This window comes from Chlamydomonas reinhardtii, chromosome 4 (assembly GCF_000002595.2).
Source record: "Chlamydomonas reinhardtii strain CC-503 cw92 mt+ chromosome 4, whole genome shotgun sequence".
NCBI lineage: Eukaryota > Viridiplantae > Chlorophyta > Chlorophyceae > Chlamydomonadales > Chlamydomonadaceae > Chlamydomonas > Chlamydomonas reinhardtii.
The window spans coordinates 1,543,921-1,562,105 of NC_057007.1; the positions used below are offsets into that span (position 1 = coordinate 1,543,921).

An 18,185-nucleotide genomic window follows, 5' to 3' on the forward strand; every position below is an offset into this window, starting at 1 on the left:
TGTGTGTGTGTGTGTGTGTGTGTGTGTGTGTGTGTGTGTGTGTGTGTGTGTGTGTGTGTGTGTGTGTGTGTGTGTGTGTGTGTGTGTGTGTGTGTGTGTGTGTGTGTGTGTGTGTGTGTGTGTGTGTGTGTGTGTGTGTGTGTGTGTGTGTGTGTGTGTGTGTGTGTGTGTGTGTGGGTGTGTGTGTGTGTGTGTGTGTGTGTGTGTGTGTGTGTGTGTGGGTGGGTGTGGGTGTGGGTGTGGGTGTGGGTGTGGGTGTGGGGTGTGGGGTGGGTGGGTGGGTGGGTGGGTGGGTGGGTGTGGATGTGGATGTGGGTGTGGGGTGTGTGGGTGTGGGGGGGGGGGGTTACATTCATGATTGTTTAAGAAGTGAAGGCGTAGCCAGGAACAGTAGCATAGCATTCATGATTGCTTAAGAAGGGCGGCAGATCAGTTTGGGGGGGGACACACAGTATGCCCGAGCCCAACCAAATAGGCTCCATTTCTCGAGGAATTGTCGCTCTACCCAGGAATGCAAGATGGCGATGGGGCGAGGCGTGTGTGTTTGCGTGTTCGTGTGTTCGTGTGGTGTGCAGACTGCAGACCTACACCTTTACTTAGCTGACACACACTCCACCCGCCTTTCTCAAGTAACCTCCCTGTTCACAACAGCCTCATTGCACCTGCCTCATTGCAACTGCCTCGCTGCACCTGCCTCGCTGCACCTGCCTCGCTGCACCTGCCTCGCTGCACCTGCCTCGCTGCACCTGCCTCGCTGCACCTGCCTCGCTGCACCTGCCTCGCTGCACCAACGCCGCCCGCTCCTGCCGCCCGCCTCAGCCGAGGTGACCCCCGCTGTGGGGCTACACGGCGTGCGCTCCCGGCCCGCCCACGCCGCCCACCCCGCCGCCGCCTCCTATCCCGGCCTGCCCGCCTGGTTGGCGGCACACCGCAGCGACGCCTTCAACACAGTGTTCATGGACAAGGTGGGTGGGGGTGTTACATTCATGACTAGTTAAGGAAGTGGTAGACGGTAGACCATCTTGCGGAACATCAAGCGTTACCGACGATGTGCTCCCAAGGTGGGGGGGGGGGGGGTTACATTCATGATTAATTAAGAAGTCAAGGGGGGGTTAAATTTATGGTTATTCAAGAAGTGAAGGGGGTTTACATCGTGGGGTTACAATCGTGATAATTTAAGAAGTGAAGGCGTAGCCAGGAACAGCAGTATTGCAGAGGGGGGAGGGGGAGGGGGGTTGGGGTGGGTTGGGATGGGGTGGGAGATTGTAGGTACCAAACGAAAGCAAACCAGGCCTATCCCAAATGCAACCAAGACCAAGACCCAACCAGCCCATAGGGGAGGTTTGGGGTGGAGAAGAGATGTGCTTGTGTTGACGCGTGTGTATCTCTCTTGCGTGTCCATGGACGAGGTGGGAGAAGAGAGGAGGCTGAGCGCGTGCAGTGACACAGAAGAGGGGGGGAAGAACCTTATGTAAGGTCGCATCTCTTCAACAAGCTCGCCGAGCTCTGCAGCCGAGTCGCTCGGCGGGGCCATTGCGTGCCCCCCCCCTAATCCTTTTCTCCCCTTTCTGTTCCGCCGCCATTCCTTCCTCCCGCTCCCGGCTCCTTACCACCGCTCATCGCTCCCTGCTCCCTACCACTGCCGCCCCGCTAACGCCTGCGCCTCCGTCACAGCTGCCGCTGCTGCGCCCGCTGCCCCGCGCCGAGGTGGTGGGTCTGCTGCGGCAGGCGGTGTGCGGCAACGTCATGCGCATCGGGCGGCGCTGGTACCGCCAGACCACAGGCATTGCGCAGGTGTGTGTGTGTGTGTGTGTGTGTGTGTGTGCGTGTGTGTGTGTGTGTGTGTGTGTGTGTGTGTGTGCGTGCGTGTGTGTGTGTGTGTGTGTGTGTGTGTGTGCGTGTGTGTGTGTGTGTGCGTGTGCGTGTGCGTGTGTTAAACAACGAAACGAAAGCCCGCCCAATGACGCGACGGAGTTACTTACCGATACCTACCATTTTACCGAGCGTCGCGTGACTGTGCGTTTGTGTGCGTGTGTGTGTGTGTGTGTGTGTGTGTGTGTGTGTGTGTGTGTGTGTGTGTGTGTGTGTGTGTGTGTGTGTGTGTGTGTGTGTGTGTGTGTGTGTGATTAGGTGTGCGGGCGGCAAGCGTGGCAGCAGGGCGGACAGCTTCACCTCCGCGTATTAAAACATGGTTGTAAAACCCCTGCCCTGCCCCAACCCCCGACCCAACCCCCGACCCCGACCCCCGACCCCAACCCCCGACCCCGACCCCCGACCCCGACCCCCGACCCCAACCTCCGACCCCCGACCCCCGACCCCAACCCCCGACCCCGACCCCGACCCCCGACCCCGACCCCCAACCCCCGACCCCCAACCCCTCGCAGGGCGCCGTGACCTCCAGCCTGCTGTGCTCGCTGTACATGGCGGCTCTGGAGGCCGAGCACCTGCTGCCACTGCTGCCGGGCGGGGCCGCAGGGGCCGCAGGGGGAACAGGAGCAGCAGGGGCCGCAGGGGCCGCAGGAGGAACAGGAGCAGCAGGGGAGGTAGGAGGTGGAGGTGGAGGCGAGAGGAAACAGGAGGAGAGGCAGGCGCTCGGGCTGCCGCGGCTGCGCCGCCGCGGGCGGCGGGCGGGCGGGCGGCCGAGCCAGGTGCTGCGGCGGTGTCTACCGTCGGCAGCAGCGGCGCAGGCGCGGACGGCTGCGGCAGGCGGCGGTGGTGGAGTAACACACGGAGAAAGCGGGGCGGGAGGGGCGCCCAAGGCAGCGGGGCTGGCGGCACCCGCCGCCGCCCTGCCGCCGCGTCCGGCGCCTCCGCAGCCTCCCGCCGCCTGGCTGCGGTCTCCCACCACACCCGCCGCAGCTGCTGCCGCCGCCACCACCGCCGGCGCCAGTCCCAGCACCGGTGGCCTGACCGCCCTCGCGGCCGCCATGAGTCATGCAGCCGCCGCCGCCGCCGCCGCCAGCGCTGCTGCCGAAGCTGCTATGCCGATGACGGCGGCGGCGGCGGCAGCGGCGGAACCGGGTGGCATCGGACCTGGCGGCCAGTCCACGGCGCCCCATGCAATCCCGGCGGCGGTGACGGCGACACGGCATAGTGCCACACCAGTGCCGGCGTCAAGAGCCGGTGCCGCTGTCGCAAACCCCCCGGTGGCAGCGGCACCGGCAATCGCAATTGGATCCGCGCCTGCTACAGCCGGCACTCTTGCAGCTGTAGCACACCGCGGCGATGCGCCTGTGGGTGGTGGTGGTGGTGGCGGTGCGCCTGGCGGCGGGGTAGGGGTCAGCCCTGGAGGCAGCGGCGGAACCACGACCACCACCACCGGTGGTGGCGGCAGCGGCCCAGGACTGACGGCTCTGGCGGCGGTCTTCAGTGCCGCCGCCGCCGCCGCCACGACCGGCGGCACCACCACCGGGGCACTGCAGACGCCCGGATCTGGATCCAAGACCGTGGGGCAGAACACAAACACGGCCACGCCCGACCCCGGATCCGGTTCCAAATCAACGGCGGCAGGGGCGGCTGTAGCAGGGGCAGGAGCGGCGGCAGCAGGAGCGGCAGCAGCGCGTGCCGTCGGTGTGGGTGCTGTTGAAACTGTTGGTGTGGAGACGCCCGTAGCGCTGGGCGGTGGGGCCGGCAACGGGCCGGGTGGGCAGCCGCTGTGGCCGCAGCAGCTGCTACAGCCCCCTCCTCCGGGGTTGTTCGTGACGCCCCTCCAGCAGCCCGTGGGTCGACCGGGCGCGGCTGCAGCAGCGATGGCTGCGGCAGCAGCAGCGCAGGGAGCCGCGGCAACGGCAGAGGCCGCGGCGACTGTAGCAGCCTCTGCAGCAGCGACCGGCTTGCCGACGTCAGCTCCTGCTACTGCCGTCTTCGGCGGACTGCAGCTGGGCCCGGCAGGCGCCGCGCGCCGCCCCGGCGCAACGGCTCTGCTGGCACGTGCCGCCACCAACGCTGTGGCTGTAGCAGCCGCAGGCGGTGCAGCGGCGGCAGTAGCAGTACGGCACCAGCACCAGCCGGGATCGGTGGTGGCGTCGGCGCCGCACGGCGGCCGGCGGCTGCTGGCCGGCGGGCCGACGGCTACGGCGCGTGGGGAAGGGGAGGAAGGCGACGGCACGCCGCTGCGGCACCTGCGACTTACGCAGACGGCGGTCGCGGCGTCTCAGCTGCAGCCGCCAGAAGAGCCGGCGGCGCTGTCGCAAGCTGCCGCTGCTGTGGCGGCGGCGCCGCCGCCGCCACCGGGAGACGGCAGCGCCGGCAGCAACGGCGCCGGCGGTGGCCCGAGAGAGGTCAGTGGGGACGAGGTCGTTGCCGCATCGGAAGAAGACCCGCAGCTGTACGGCACTGCGCCGCAGATGTACGGCACTGCCTCACAGCACCTATTTGGATCCTGCCATGCCGGCCCGGCGGCCTCGGGTGGCCCAGGAGCGGGCGTGATGAGCAGCGGGGTTGGAGTCATCCTGGAGACGCCGATGCACCTGCTTCCGGCAACGCTGCTGCCGGCCGCGCTACAGCCGGGCTCATCGGGCAGCGCGGGCTTGCTACAGCCGCCCCCGAACGCGGCGCTGCTACAGCCGCCGGGGGCTGGCGCGGCGGGGTCGGAGCCGCCGCTGACTTCCAGTGAGCCGCAGACACAGACGGAGCTGCCGCCAGCGCCAGTGCTACAGCCGTCGCCGCAGGCGCTGCTACAGCCGCCGCTTCAGCCGCCTCCTGGATCGACGTCATCTGGGTCGGGGCCGGGCTCCGAGCCCGCGGACAAGGCAGCTGGCGCAGCCGTGGCAGTAGCAGTAGCAGTAGCAGAGGATGCCCAGGCGGCAGTAGCAGCGGATGCGGCGGCGTGCGCCGGTGACCCGGCGGGGGCCCGGCATGGTAGCGGCCCTGCGCCAGTGCTACAGCCGCCGCCGTTCGGCACGCACGCTGCCAACCGACAGAGCGCTGGCGGCGGCGCTGGCGGCGGCGGCGGGTGTGCTGGCGGCATGGGTACGGCGGCGGCCTCGCCAGCGTCCTCCGGCCACCACGGCTCTCAGCCATCGGCCGGAACTGGGGCGGTGGGCGCCCATCATTATATTCAACACCGCAGTGGCGGTGTGCTCCTGAGCGGCTCCCAGACAAGCGGCGGGTCTGGCAGCAGCGGCGGTGCCGCGGCGGTAGCAAGCTCGGGCGTTGCAGCGACGGCGGCGGCGGCAGTAGCAGCGCCGACGGCGGTGACGGGCGCGCTAGTGCCGCCCCCGGCCCTGCTACTGCCTCAGCCGCAGCCGCAGCAGCGGCAATGCTACAGCCCCGGCACCCACGACCACTCCCCAAGGCCCTCGCCGCGCAAGGGCGCGCCCCAGGGCCCGACCGGCACGACTGCAGCTGCCCTGGCCGCGGGGGGCGCGTCGGAAGCGGCCATGCGCACCAACACCAACACCAACACCAACACCAACATCAGCACAGCTGCGGCGGCTGCGGAGGCCACGACGCGGCCCGCCGCCGGCCACGGGACCGATGCGACCGTCGCAGCGACCATCCAGGCGGCTACGCAGTGGCGCTTGCAGCAGCCTGGGGGGAAGGCTGGTGGAGGCCAGGTAGCGCAAGAGGCCGACGGTGGTGATGGCAGCGGTGATGGCGGCGGCGAGGGCGGCGGCAAGGGCGGCGGCATCGCCGAGGTGGAGGCAGCGCAGCCCTCCGCTGCAAGGGAGGCGGACGCGGCAGACAACGCAGCTACGCCCGACGGCCCTGCGGGGGCGCAGCTGGGAACTGGTGACGGAGAGGAGGAAGACGAGGACGAGGACATGCCAGACCTGGAGCTCCGGCTCTTCTTGACTGCGCCGCCCATGCCCTTGCCCATGCGCACGCCAAGGCCGCGGCTATCCACCCAGGCGGTGGGAGCTGACGTGGCAGCCGCTAGGGGCCCGGCGGCAGCCGCTGTGGGTGTGGCCGGCGGCACCGCGACTGCCGCGGCTGCTGGCGGCCCGAGGCCAGGCTTGGAAGGGCTGGAAAGCATTGCGGTGGAGGCGGAGGCGGCAGCGGACGTGGGTCCGGCGCCGGAAGCAGACTTGAAGGCGGAGGCGGGGGCGGAGGCGGAGGCAGAGGCGGAGGTAGAGGTAGAGGTGGTTGACTTGCTCGACACGCCCTCCCAGGAGCGCCACTCCCGGGACGCCAGCGGCTCTCAGAGCCAGGGAGGTCAGGGAGGCGACGGCGACGTGGCTGCTCGGGACGCCAAGCGGCAGCGGCGCTGCAGTGACGCCTTGGGCGCCGGCGCTGCTGCAGCCGCCGCGGCCGCTGCTGGTGCAGGAGCAGTCATGGTCGGCGGCAGCGCAATCGGCACCGGGGCAGCAGGTGCACTGACGGGCAGTGGCACCGCTACCGGCATGGGGGCCGCGGATGCGACGATGGGCGGCCACGGCGGAACCGGCATGGCGGCTGCAGATGCCGTGCCCGTCATGCAACCATCGCAGCCGTCGCCAATGGCGCCCACACAGCTGCTCCTCTTTGCCATGCCGCCACCCCCAGGCACACAGCGGCCGCCGAGGCACCCGCAGCAGGCACCCGACGTGGGGCCGCTGCCGCCCCTGGCACTGCTACAGCCGACGCAACCGCTGCACGACGGCGCCGTGGCTGTAGCAGCGTCCGGCTTGGCCGGGACGACCGGGCTACAGCCCGGGCACGCACCACCGCAGCGCGGCTGGCAAGAGACGGCTTGTGGGGTCCGGGGAACGCACGGGCAGCCGCTGCAGCCGGAGCTGCTACTGCCACTAGCGCAGCAGGTGCTACTGCCGTCGCCCGCCGCCGGCACGGCGGGCTCCGCGCCACAGCTGTTGCTACAGCCGTCGCCGTCGCCGGCGCCAGTAGGCGCGCTGCTACAGCCGGCGCCCTTCCAGTCAGGCCTGCTGCCTCCGACACAGGACCTCTTTCCGCCTGTCCCTGGCGCAGGTGCGGCTGTAGCAGCAGTCGGGGCTGTAGCAGCAGTCGGGGCTGTAGCAGCAATCGGGGCTGTAGCGGCCAACGGCGCTACGGCAGCGGGGGCCCAGGGACAAGAGGCCGCCAGGCCGGCAGCCGCCTCAGCCCAGGTACTGGGGGATGAACCCGATGCGGAGGAAGCAAAGGCGGAAGAGGAGGAGGAGGCTGAGGAGGAGGTGGAGGCGGAAGAGGCGCCGCCGCTGTCGCTTCTGCCGCCCACGCTGGCGGCCACGCAGCTGCTGCCGCCGGGGCCGCCTGCTTCGCAGCTGCCGCTGCCCGGCTCCGAGCCGCAAACGGACGTGCTGGTTGACCTGGCGCCGCCGCCGCCGCCTCCAACTCACCAGCTCCTGCACTCGCATCCCGGTAATCACCAGGAACGCTATTACAGCAGCGCCGCGGATAGGACCCCCTCAGCTCAGCGCTCACATGCCCCGGGCTGCGACGCGGTACGGCCGCCGCGGCCGCCCAGCGCAGCCGCCGCAGCGGCGCTGTCGGGCTTCCTTGGAAACGCACACGCAGCGGTTCCAGAGGAGGGCGAGCCAGGGCTGCACGGCTTCCTGCCGCTCACGCTGCCGCTCACGGTGCCGTTGGCGGCGGTCAGGGCGGCGGGCGGGAGTGCGGGCGGGGCGGCGGGGCCTGACCCGGAGGCCGCTGCCGCGCAGGGCCGCCCTGGCGCTGTGGCGGCAGCGGCGGCGGCGGCAGCGGCTGCCGGCTTGTCCACCAGGGCCACTGCCAGCGCCAGCGCGCCCGCAGTGACCTCGTCTCAGTGCCTTGCAAGTGACGAGGACGTGTGGCGCCTTGGCCGTGCCGGCGGCGGCACTGCCGCGGCCGCGGTCGCGGCGGCCGCCGCAGCAGCAGTCGCGGCCACGGCCGCTGGTGCTGCTATCAACACCACTGCCACTGCCACTGCCACTGCCGCCTCCGCGGGTGCAGCGGTGGCAGCAGCCGCAGCTGCGCGCGCGGCTCCAGGCTGGCATCCTGCGCTGCCGTCAGTGCCGCCGCTCCGGGCCGTTGCGCCCATCGCCGACAACCCGCCTGCAGCCGGTGCGGAGCCCATCCCCGCCACTGCGACGGTGGGCGCTGCAGCCGCAGCCGCAGCCGCAGCCGCAGCCACAGCCGCAGCCGCCACGCCGTGGACTCCGGGCCTGCGCCTGCGCCACCGGTGCCCGCAGGAGGTGCTCGGTTGCTCACAGCCGTCGCCCCTAGCGGACGGCGCGGCCGCACCAGACGACGAGCTGGATCTGGATTTTGGTCCTCCGGACCCGGATCCGGGCCTCTGGTCTGGTCCGGGCACGCAGGAGCTGCTTCCGGCACCCGGCACGCAGGACCTGGGGTTGTGTGTGGACACGCAAGCGCAGCAGCAGGGGCAGCAGCACCAGCCGCAGCAGCCCCAGGCGGCGGAGGCAGAGGCGGGAGCGGAGGCGGAGGCGGAGGCCCAGGCACTGAAGGTCGAGGTGGAGGCGATGGAGCCGGGGCCTCGTGCACCCGAAGGCTGCGCCGGCCACGCCCTGGGCAGAGGCAGCAGCGCCGCTGCTGCTGCCGCCGCTCCGGCTGCGGGCGGCGCCGCGGCTGCGGCTGTGGCTGTTGCCGACGAGCACCAACGCCAGCGGCAGCAGGTGCTGGCGTCGCTGTTGCGGTCGCTCATGGAGAGCGACGACTCGCCGTCCAAGTCTGGATCCAAATCCACCGCCCGGGCGGCCGCGGATGGGCCGGGGCCATCTGGATCCGCGCCGCCATCTGGATCCAGCGGGGATCCAGAGCAGCTGCCGCGGCCTGGATCCCGGTCTGCTGGTCCTGCTCGTGCCCACGAGCTGTGCCCGCAGCTTGGCGGTGAAGCGATGGACGTGGATGGTGGCGCGGAGGTGACCGCGATGGCCGCGGCGGAAGCTGCGGCGGTGGCGGCGGGGGCTCCATCCGCCGACGCAGCGACGGCGGCAGTAGCACTGGCGGCCGGGGGAAACGGAGCCCTGGCGACGGGGTCGATGCAGGCGGGCCTAGATCTGCAGCAGCAGCCGGCTTACGAGGGACAGGCAGGGCCGCAGGCAGCGGGGACCGGAGCCACGGCGGCGAGGTTGATGCAGGCGGGGCCAGATCTGCAGACCGCAGCGCAGCAGCATCTGGCTGACGACGAGGGGCAGGCAGGGCCACAGGCAGCGGCAGCAGAGGTCCAGCGCAGGCGAGGGTGCCGGGGCGGCCGCAAGCGCCGCCGCCGCAACCAATTAATAAGGCAGTGGCAGGGTCAAGCGAGGCAGCGGGTCCAGGAGGGGGCGGCTGTAGCAGCCGGGCCGCGGCCCGCAGCACCAGAAGCTGTAGCGGGGCCCGCCGCTACAGTGGTCGCACTCGCCGCACCACGTGCGGCCCCGGCGGCGGCGGCGGCGGCGGCGGCTACTGCTGCTACTGCTGCTCCGTCAGCTGCTGCCCTTGCCTCGCCGCCGCCAGCCCAGCCTTCGGCTGCGGCGGCGGAGGCGGCCGCTACCACGGCGGTGCCTACGGCGGCAGTAGCTGCCGGTGGTCCTGGCCTTGGTGGCAGTAGCAATGGTGGAGGCGGCGGCGGCGGAGGCTGTAGCACCACCATCGGTGGTGGCGGCCGGCAGGTGCCTGCCTCGCTGCTACTGCGGCTGATTGACGACTTTCTGTTCATCACGACTTCCAGGTAGGTGGCAACGACCCCTCTGATAATAGGTGGTGCGAGTGCATTGCGGCGTGGTGGGTGCCGTCTTCAGTAGGCATGCAACGATGCAAAGAAGAACACCCGTTTGCGGTCACGGTTGTCTCATGCGTCCTCACGGCACGTTCCTGTACCTGTTTCTCCTCTCCCGCACAGGGCCGCGGCGGAGGCGGTGGCGCGGCGGCTGCGTGAGGGCTTCGTGTCCGACTACGGCTGCCGCATCAACCCGGACAAGACCCAGGCCAACTTCCCGCTGCCTCCCCACCCGCACCACCACCACCACCACCACCAGCAGCAGCAGCAGACTCAGCAGGCCGACGCTGCGCAAGGCTTACCTCACGCAGCAGCAGCGGCGGCGGCGGCGGCACAACTGGCGGCGGGGGCGGCCGGACCGGTTGGGCAGCAGCCCGGCCCGGCGCCTGCAGCAACCGCTGCGACCGCTGCAACCGCTGCGGGGAGCGGCGAGGTGCGGGTGACGCTGCAGCAGCTGCCGCTGCGGCCGCAGGGGCAGGGGTGGGCAGCACAGGGGCAGGGAGAGGGCAGTGGAGGCGGCGGTGCTGGAGGCGATGGTGATGGTGGTGGTGGCAACCTGTGGACGTCCAAGGACGGCAAACGCTTCATCAGGCAAGGGGCTCACGTGTGTCTGTGTGGGTGGGTGTATACAGTTTGACCAACAACGCGACGTCACGCCTCATTGTCACACCCCTGTCCTCTCCCAAACTCGCCCCCCTTTTCCCTGAATGCCATGAAGGGCTAACCCGTCTTACCTGTCCTCCTGCCCGCCCCCTCTCTCGCGCTGCAGGTGGTGCGGGCTGCTGATCAACGCGGACAATCTGGAGGTGCAGGCCGACTACACGTGAGGGGGAGGGGGAGGGATCTGGGGTTAGAGGGATTCGGGTAAAGAGGCGGCAAGATCCGGGTCAAGAAGGGGGCAGTGGGAGAAGAAAAGAGTGGAGGATAGGGAGAGGCAGGGATGCGCCTAAAACCATGCACACCTTGATCATTGTACGGTAGCCGGTAGGTCATACGCTTCGTCATAAAATTAGCGTGTGCACCTGCATGCCCCCCCCCCCCGGCAGGCGCTACGCCGGCGTCCACGTGCGGTCGACCATGAGCGTGCCGGCGGAGACGCGGCCAGGTGATGAGGCGGAGCCTGGATTTGGCGGAACACAAAAAAAATATTAATGCATTACTGTATGACGCCTGCGCCGTACGCCGTACTCCTCTATCTCACGTGTGTCCTTAGACGCCTCCAGTCACACCACACCACTGCACTGACACTGACACTGACGCCACTGGTACTGTGGGGCACCGCTGTCGCAGGCAAGCAGCTCGTGGTCAAGGTGTGCCAGTACCTGAGGCCCAAGGTACGTGTGTGTTGTGTGTACAGCGTGTGTTGCGCGTAGTCAAGCGGGCAGCGGGCCCGGCCTTGGGGGGCCGGAGCTGTAGCTGGGCTGGTGGGCTGGTGGGGTGACTACGGGACCCGGCGCTAACCAACCCACGTGTGGTCAACCATTCCCCTGTCTTGTTTTAGACAAGCGCATGCACACGCACGGCCACACACCCCATGGTTCTGGGTCCTCAAGCTTTGGTTTGGTTGGGAGTGAAATACGCTAACCTCCCCGTGCCATACCTCACGCCACCCTCCCCATAACCCCTTGTGATTTAATCACTCCGCTCTTCACGTGAACGACTACCCCACACGCATACACACACATCACATCACACACACGCACATCACACACACGCACATCACACACACGCACATCTCACACATGCACATCTCACACATGCACACACACCTATGTGCACAGGTTCACGCGCTGCTCCTGGACAGCGGCCTCAACTCGGGCGCCACCGTGCGGCTCAACATCTTCCAGGCCTTCCTGCTGGCAGCGGCAAAACTGCACTGGTGCGTTGTCGGACGTCGGATTGTGTGGTGGCTTTTCATGCTGCCATGACGTTGCTGCCATGTTGATGTGTTATACTGCCTGTGTTGTGTTTGCTCGCGCACTCATCGCCCCCTTCAATGTTCCACTCACGCACGCCGCGTACCCTCCCTCCGCCCCCACCCACGCACCCTCTGCCGCCTGCCCTGCCCTACTCACTCGCACACCTGCCCTGCCCTACTCGCTCGCACACCTGCCCTGCCCTACTCACTCGCACACGCGCTGCTCGCTCGCACACCTGCTCGCCCTGCTCGCTCGCACACGCGCCCTGCCCTACTCGCTCGCACACCTGCCCTGCCCTACTCGCTCGCACACGCACTGCTCACCCTACTACCCTGCACGCGCTGCCCGCTCGCACACCTGCTCGCCCTGCTGCCAACACGCGCCCCCAGGTACGTGCGCTGCCTGCCGCGCGGCCCCGCACGTGACGGGCGCCTGGTGCTGGCCGCAGTCCAGTCCGCCATCTCCTACATGTGCAGGTGGGGGTGGTGGGAGGTGGGAGGTGTTGGGTTGGAGGGGCAGGGCAGGGCAGGGCAGGGCAGGGCAGGGCAGGGCAGGGCAGGGCAGGGCAGGGCAGGGCAGAGTTTTCTGGGTCAATGGGCGGGGAAGTGGATACGGTGGCTGGGCGTGGTCAGCAGGGCGTAGGTCGTCCGGGCGTGGGTCGCTGAGCGCACACCTGGCTTCGCAACGCGTGGGGAAGGGGATGGATGGGCGCTGGGTGCTGCTGGCGGAGCCGCATCTGGGGGCGGGGGGAGGGGGCTCGCGTTGTTCGAATAACCACAGCACCATCGGTACTATGGTCGTTTCAATTCGTGTGTGGGCCTTTTTGCGCGAGCGCCATCGCCGTGTGCGATGCTTCTGTGTGTGTGCAGGCTGGTTCGCAGCCGGGCGTCAGCGGGCGGGCTGGCGGCGCGGCGGCTGGGCCCCGGCTGCCGCTGCGACGTGTCCCCCTGCCACGTCAAGTGAGCGAGTGGGTGGCTGGAAGGAGAGGAACACGGCTCACAGGATCGGCAGGGGCCGGAGGAAGGGAAGGGGGAAGTGGTGGGCGGGCTGCTGGCCTGCTGCCCTGGTGGGCAACCTTACAGCGATTGCTGCCGTGTGTACATCTCGAGTACATCTCGAGTACATCTCGAGTACATCTCGAGCACCAGACGATAATTACTCGCTCGCCACTTGTCATTCCCTTCTACGCGTGTGCGTGCGCGCCCGTACCCGCCGTGCGCAGGTGGCTTGGTCTGGTCGCGTTCCGCCGCGTGCTGGGCCGCAAGCAGGCCGCGTATGGTGGTCTGGTGCTGGGCTGTCTGGACCGGCAGCTGGCGGCGCCGGGCTTCCGACACCTGCCACGACAGCTGGCGGCGGTGGTGGGGCGGGCGGCCAATGCGTCGTTCGAGGAGCTGAGGTACTGATGAGGAGTTGAGGTACTGATGAGGGGCTGAGGTGCGGATGAGGAGCTGAGGTGCGGATGAGGAGCTGAGGTACTGATGAGGAGCTGAGTTGCGGATGAGGTCCTGATGAAGGGGTGATGGATGAGGGCTGCTGGAGTGGAGCGGGAGCGAGTCAGAGAGGCGTTACATTGTGCATTGCTTTGGTCTGGTCCATCGTACATACCTATTCATGGAAAGCGTGGTGCTAGCAGGGGCTACGAAATGGACATCGACATGCTAGTGAGGGGCGCGTGCTGCGGCAGGATGGGTGTTGCGGCAGGATGGGTGTTTTTTCGGCAGGCATCGTGAACCCGTTACATGGATTTCTTTATAGGGTATGGTATAACGACCCTACAACGAGTGAGATGCCGTGTTGTCGGGGCTTCCCAGACCTGACACGCTGAAGTATCTCGGGCTTTCGGCAACCCCTCTGGGCTGGGCGTATTCCTTCCCCTGTTCCCCGTGTGTGTGTGTGTGTGTGTGTGTGTGTGTGTGTGTGTGTGTGTGTGTGTGTGTGTGTGTGTGTGTGTGTGTGTGTGTGTGTGTGTGTGTGTGTGTGTGTGTGTGTGTGTGTGTGTGTGTGTGTGTATGTGTGTGTGTGTGTGTGTGTGTGTGTGTGTATGTGTGTGTGTGTGTGTGTGTGTGTGTGTGTGTGTGTGTGTGTGTGTGTGTGTGTGTGTGTGTGTGTGTGTGTGTATGTGTGTGTGCGAGGCAGGGCTTCTGTACTGAGGCATCTAGGTCGGTACAGGGATATTGCGGTATTGCGGTGCAGCACCCGTCAGCAGGATGGCGCCAACGGATGTACGTCACCTCAGCTGGAATGGTAGTTCAGCTAGGGGTTGGTAGCTGGTTACGGTCTGGTTAGGGGTCGTGGTAAACTCGTTCCACCCAGCGCACTCTGTTCTGTGTGCGTGGTGCATGCTCTGTCCCCGGTGCCGCATCTTCTGTGGTGAGCCGCATTACGCTTTGGAAGTTACCGTACTCGGCAAGAGTGCAAGACTGTCATAACTGCAATGCAGCCATCTGAACCTCCGCCAACTGCCAGCTGCCAGCAGTTCCAGACAACAGTGGCGCCCGACACGCATGCCCAGCCATGACAGCGTCTTCACCCACCCGCCAGCTCCTAACGGTCCTACCTAAGCGTTTAACTATGCTATTTCAAGCTTGCAGCTCTCCCACAGCTACCTCTCAGCTAACTCCAGCTATCCCACAGCTGATTACCTCCCAGCTCTCCACTGTTACGTGCCTCCCAGCGCTCCCGCCCCCTCCCTCCGCACCAACAGCTCGCCATCCACCGGCTCTACCTGCGCACCAGCAGCACTCGGTACACGGGCAGCCCCTGCTGCTGCACGTAGTGCTCGCGCTCCGTGGGCGTGCCCACCGGGTTCTCCGCCAGCCAGCCCCCCGCCGCCCACACCGACTCCAACGCATCAATGTCCACCGCATCCGGCCCCTCCTCCTCTTCCTCCCCTCCCTGCTCCTGCTCCTGCTCCTGCGCCTCAGGCTCCTCCGGCTCCTTCTCGGCGCGACCGCCCTGCCCGACCGCAGCGGCACCTCTGCTGTGACTGTCGCCCTCCTCTGACTCAGACTCGCTGGCGCTGCTGCCCGCGGTGCTGGATGCCTGCTGCTCCGCCTGGCGCACCGCCGCCGACGCGGCGACAGCCGAGGCCATGGCGTGGCGGGCCGCCGCCGCGGCGGCGGCGGCGTAGTTGGGCGTCTGCGGTGCGGACGTTGATGCTGGTGTTGATGTGGAGGCGGAAGTGGAGGTGGAGGTGGGGCTTGGTGGAGGGGCTGATGGCGCGTGCGGAGGTTCTGCTGCTGCCGCTGCGGGCTGCGCGGCTGCCGGTTGCGAGGGTTGCTGCCTTGGCGACGCCGCCTCTGCCGTGTCGGCCGCACCGCCCCCACCACTCCCACTGCTCCCGCTACTCCCACTGGTTCCACTGCTTCCGCGGCTGCTGCTGCTGAAGAACACGGCCCCAGGGGCGCCGTGCTCGGGCGCCAGGGCGAAGGCCTCGGGGCCCCACGCCTCGAAGGCGTTGCGCATGGCCACTGCCGCTCCCTCCACGTCCGACTGCAGCAGCACACGGCCTGGGGGTGGGCCCGGGCGGGGCGGGGCGGGGCGGGGTGCGAGGCAAGGTTGGGGGCACAAGCTTGGGGGCACAAGGTTGGGGGCACAAGGTGTGGGAGGTAAGACCGCAAGGGACGGGCCGGACTTGGGGACATGTGGAGCGCAGCAGCTGGTTCGAGCGTCGCAGACAACACGAATGACACGGCGTGGCACGTAACCTAGCCTTAGCATCGTGGCTTTGCGTGGACTTCATGGATCTCTCCTTCATCTGCGTTATCTGCTATGCCGGAGTGCGCACACCGCCTGTCCTGCACCGACCTCGCCATCCCCATCCCCATCCCCATCCCCATCCCCACTTCCTCATCCCCACTTCCCCATCCCCATCCCCATCCCCATCCCAACCCCCATGCGATTTTGAGACCGGGTAGGCTTTCTGATGGTGATGGGACGTTTTTGCTGGGCTCGGGCACATTACCACACCCATCCCCGATTCCCCATCCCCAATGCCCCCCATCCCCGGCCCTCGCTATGCTGTGCCCCGCTCTCACCTCCGGGCGGCATGGCTGCCGCCAGCGCGTCCACCAGGCGCCGCTGCACCACCCGCCGCTTGCGGTGCCGCCGCTTGAAGTGCCTGCATGCAACACACACGCACACACGTAACACAACTTGCCAAATCGGGCTTTGGACCCTCCCCACTTCTTCCAACATCAACTACAGTTCCGCCCTTCGGCGCTTGCGTGCAGCCCTACTACACACAACCCTGCACCCAACACCGCCCGCCCACGCACCACTGTCTGGCCCTCCTAACCACCACCCTACGCGCAGTACCGTATCATACCCGCCTCTCACTCCCGCCACTCTTTTGCTCCCTCCCTTTCGCCAGGCCTTCACACCACTACGGCACTCACGGGTCGGGGAACTGCACGAAGGCGTCCGTCACTGGGCCCGGGTAGCCTGCCAGCAGCGCCTCCAACGATACGGTGGCGTTGGCGAACACGTAGTGCACCCGGCCGGTCAGACCCAGGCGCGCCACCCACTCATTGGAGCGGTCCACCAGCTGCGTCGGGTGCGGTGAAGGGCGGTGGGTGCGGTGAGGGGCAAAGGAGGCGCGCAAGGGCGGAAAGGGGCGGCACGGTCAAGTAGGGGCGGGTCGGGACGGCCAGGGAGGGAAGTGGCGGCAAGGGTGACTGCTCGGTGCTCGGATTGTAAGTCAATATTTGCGCACCCAGGAGGGCGCCCTCCAGTTCCCCAACACTTCGAAGAAAATGCCCTCGCCACACTCACTGCCACTATACGACACCCACCGTACGGCGGATCTCGATGCCCAGGTAGTTGATCTGGCGGTTGGGGTTGTTGCGCTGTAGCAGCAACAGAAACCGCCCGTAGCCCGACCCGATGTCAACCGCCAGGGGCAGGGTGGGGTCGGCAAACACCGCAGACCAGTCCGGCGCGGTCGCCGGCACCTGGACAAGGCAAGCGGACAGCAGGAAGACCACACATGTACCACAGCCCTTGTGGAGCGGCGGAGCCATCCAAACCGCTTGCTTGCATGCCCCCACCGTAAGTAGTCTTGCAGCTACCCAGGGTGCCGATGTCCAACCCTCAAACCAGCACTATGCTCCCGCCAGAAGCGAATGCACCGCCGCGCAGCCCGTGCCTGAGTCCCGGCCCGGCCCCAACCCTTTCTGACTGCCCGCACACCTAACCCACCTGCAAACCCCGCCCCGGATTGCGCCCACCTCGGGCGCCTACCCCACACTGCCCACACCTGGAACTCTCGCCGCAGCGGGTTCACGTGCTGCCGTACACGCGTCCTGCCGGTCTGCCGTACAATCAAGTCAGGCATGCAAGCAGATGTGTGTTCAGGGGTAATGGTATTATGGTGCGGTCGGACACGGGAGTATAACAGCACGGCTCGGCGCAACTAGGCAACGGTGCAGCGGCCATGGGCGCACTGACCAAAAGCCTCGCACGCATCCCATGCCTCACTTTGTACGGCATCGTTCCCCTGTACGCAAGTCTACGCTCAAACCTGGTAGGTCCATGACTCACCCCCTCCCGCGCATCTATGACTCACCCCCTCCCACGTATCCATGACTCACCCCTCCCACGCATCCATGATTCATCCCCTCCCACGCATCCATGACTCACCCCCTCCCACGCATCTATGACTCACCCCCTCCCAAAGCTCCATCAGCTCCAAGTCGCGAAACGGGCTCTCCAGGCTGTCAGCCGGCTTCACCTGCGAGCGAGCCAACAGCCGAAAAGGATCGGAGGCGGCCAGCATTCTGGACCCTGACACGGGCAACTGCTCGAAGGATGACACGCCGCCCGCCCTCGCTTAATCAACTCTGCAAGGGGTGTTGACCCCAGGTGTCAACCCTCCGGAGTCCGGACACGCATAATGATGGGTCTATGAGAAGCACGTGGGGATTGGTTCCATCAGTTGGAGGAAGTTGCTTACGCAGCTCGTGCACAAGCGAGCCCCTGCATCGATTGCGCCCACCTGAGCCCAGCGCGGCAGAGCCGGAGCTGGGGCCCGTTTGCTGGCTCCAGGGCCGCTTGAGGTACTGCTGGTGCTGGAGCTGGTGCTGAGCCCTTGCCCGCTGCTGCTAGGGCCGCTGGCGTTGTCCACAGCCGCTGACGCGACCTGTTGTTAAGCAATGGGAGAGGTGATGATGCACAGCCGTTAGCAGGCTGCCAGTCGAATGCTTGGGGGCAGACCGCGTGCGCGCAGCGTCGTCGACACACACGAATCAAACCACCTGTACCGGTTCCCATCCCCCCTGCCTCCCCCGCACACAGGAGACTGCCGCAGGATAACGCAAACGCGTCCCACCGCCCATAAAATCATGTCGATTATGAATGAACTCGATTCCCACCTGCACGCGACGGCCAGAGGCCGCTGCCTCGCTGCGAGCGCCGCCGAATTGCACATGTGGCGAAGGGCGATTTGAGGCGGACAACATTTTCGTGATTGCCATGTTGGGCTTGCTAAATGGATGGCAACCCACTTCGATGGGGTGAGCTACAAGCATGGGTTTGCGTCCGGTAGCCAAGCAATTCGTCGCGAAAGCGGGCTTGCGCCCAACAAGGCGCATTTCAGCCATGGTTACTGTATCTTTGTACGTAGAAGCACACAA

General features: G+C 67.1%; 2 protein-coding genes across 2 annotated transcripts in view; one reads left to right on the plus strand and one right to left on the minus strand.

Moving 5' to 3' along the window:
- CHLRE_04g213652v5 (uncharacterized protein) overlaps positions 1-13,432 on the plus strand; it is a 26,322-nt gene extending 12,890 nt beyond the window's left edge. The window contains exons 18-29 of the mRNA XM_043061635.1: positions 576-965; positions 1,675-1,794; positions 2,385-2,543; positions 2,817-9,586; positions 9,758-10,225; positions 10,404-10,457; positions 10,681-10,739; positions 10,925-10,968; positions 11,416-11,513; positions 11,943-12,029; positions 12,423-12,512; positions 12,776-13,432. Coding sequence (XP_042925141.1) covers positions 576-965; positions 1,675-1,794; positions 2,385-2,543; positions 2,817-9,586; positions 9,758-10,225; positions 10,404-10,457; positions 10,681-10,739; positions 10,925-10,968; positions 11,416-11,513; positions 11,943-12,029; positions 12,423-12,512; positions 12,776-12,956 — 8,520 coding nt within the window. The 3' untranslated portion in view covers positions 12,957-13,432. The remainder of the gene's footprint in view (positions 1-575; positions 966-1,674; positions 1,795-2,384; positions 2,544-2,816; positions 9,587-9,757; positions 10,226-10,403; positions 10,458-10,680; positions 10,740-10,924; positions 10,969-11,415; positions 11,514-11,942; positions 12,030-12,422; positions 12,513-12,775) is intronic.
- A 502-nt stretch (positions 13,433-13,934) lies between these two features.
- CHLRE_04g213500v5 (uncharacterized protein) lies at positions 13,935-18,160 on the minus strand. The gene is made up of 8 exons (XM_043061633.1): positions 17,925-18,160; positions 17,549-17,692; positions 17,219-17,284; positions 16,811-16,864; positions 16,347-16,505; positions 15,951-16,099; positions 15,591-15,673; positions 13,935-15,062 (listed from the first exon to the last, which is right to left on the minus strand). Exons 1-8 carry the CDS (start codon positions 18,009-18,011, stop codon positions 14,275-14,277), a joined length of 1,530 nt encoding a protein of 509 aa, XP_042925142.1. The 5' UTR covers positions 18,012-18,160; the 3' UTR covers positions 13,935-14,274.
- Positions 18,161-18,185: the final 25 nt, after the last annotated feature.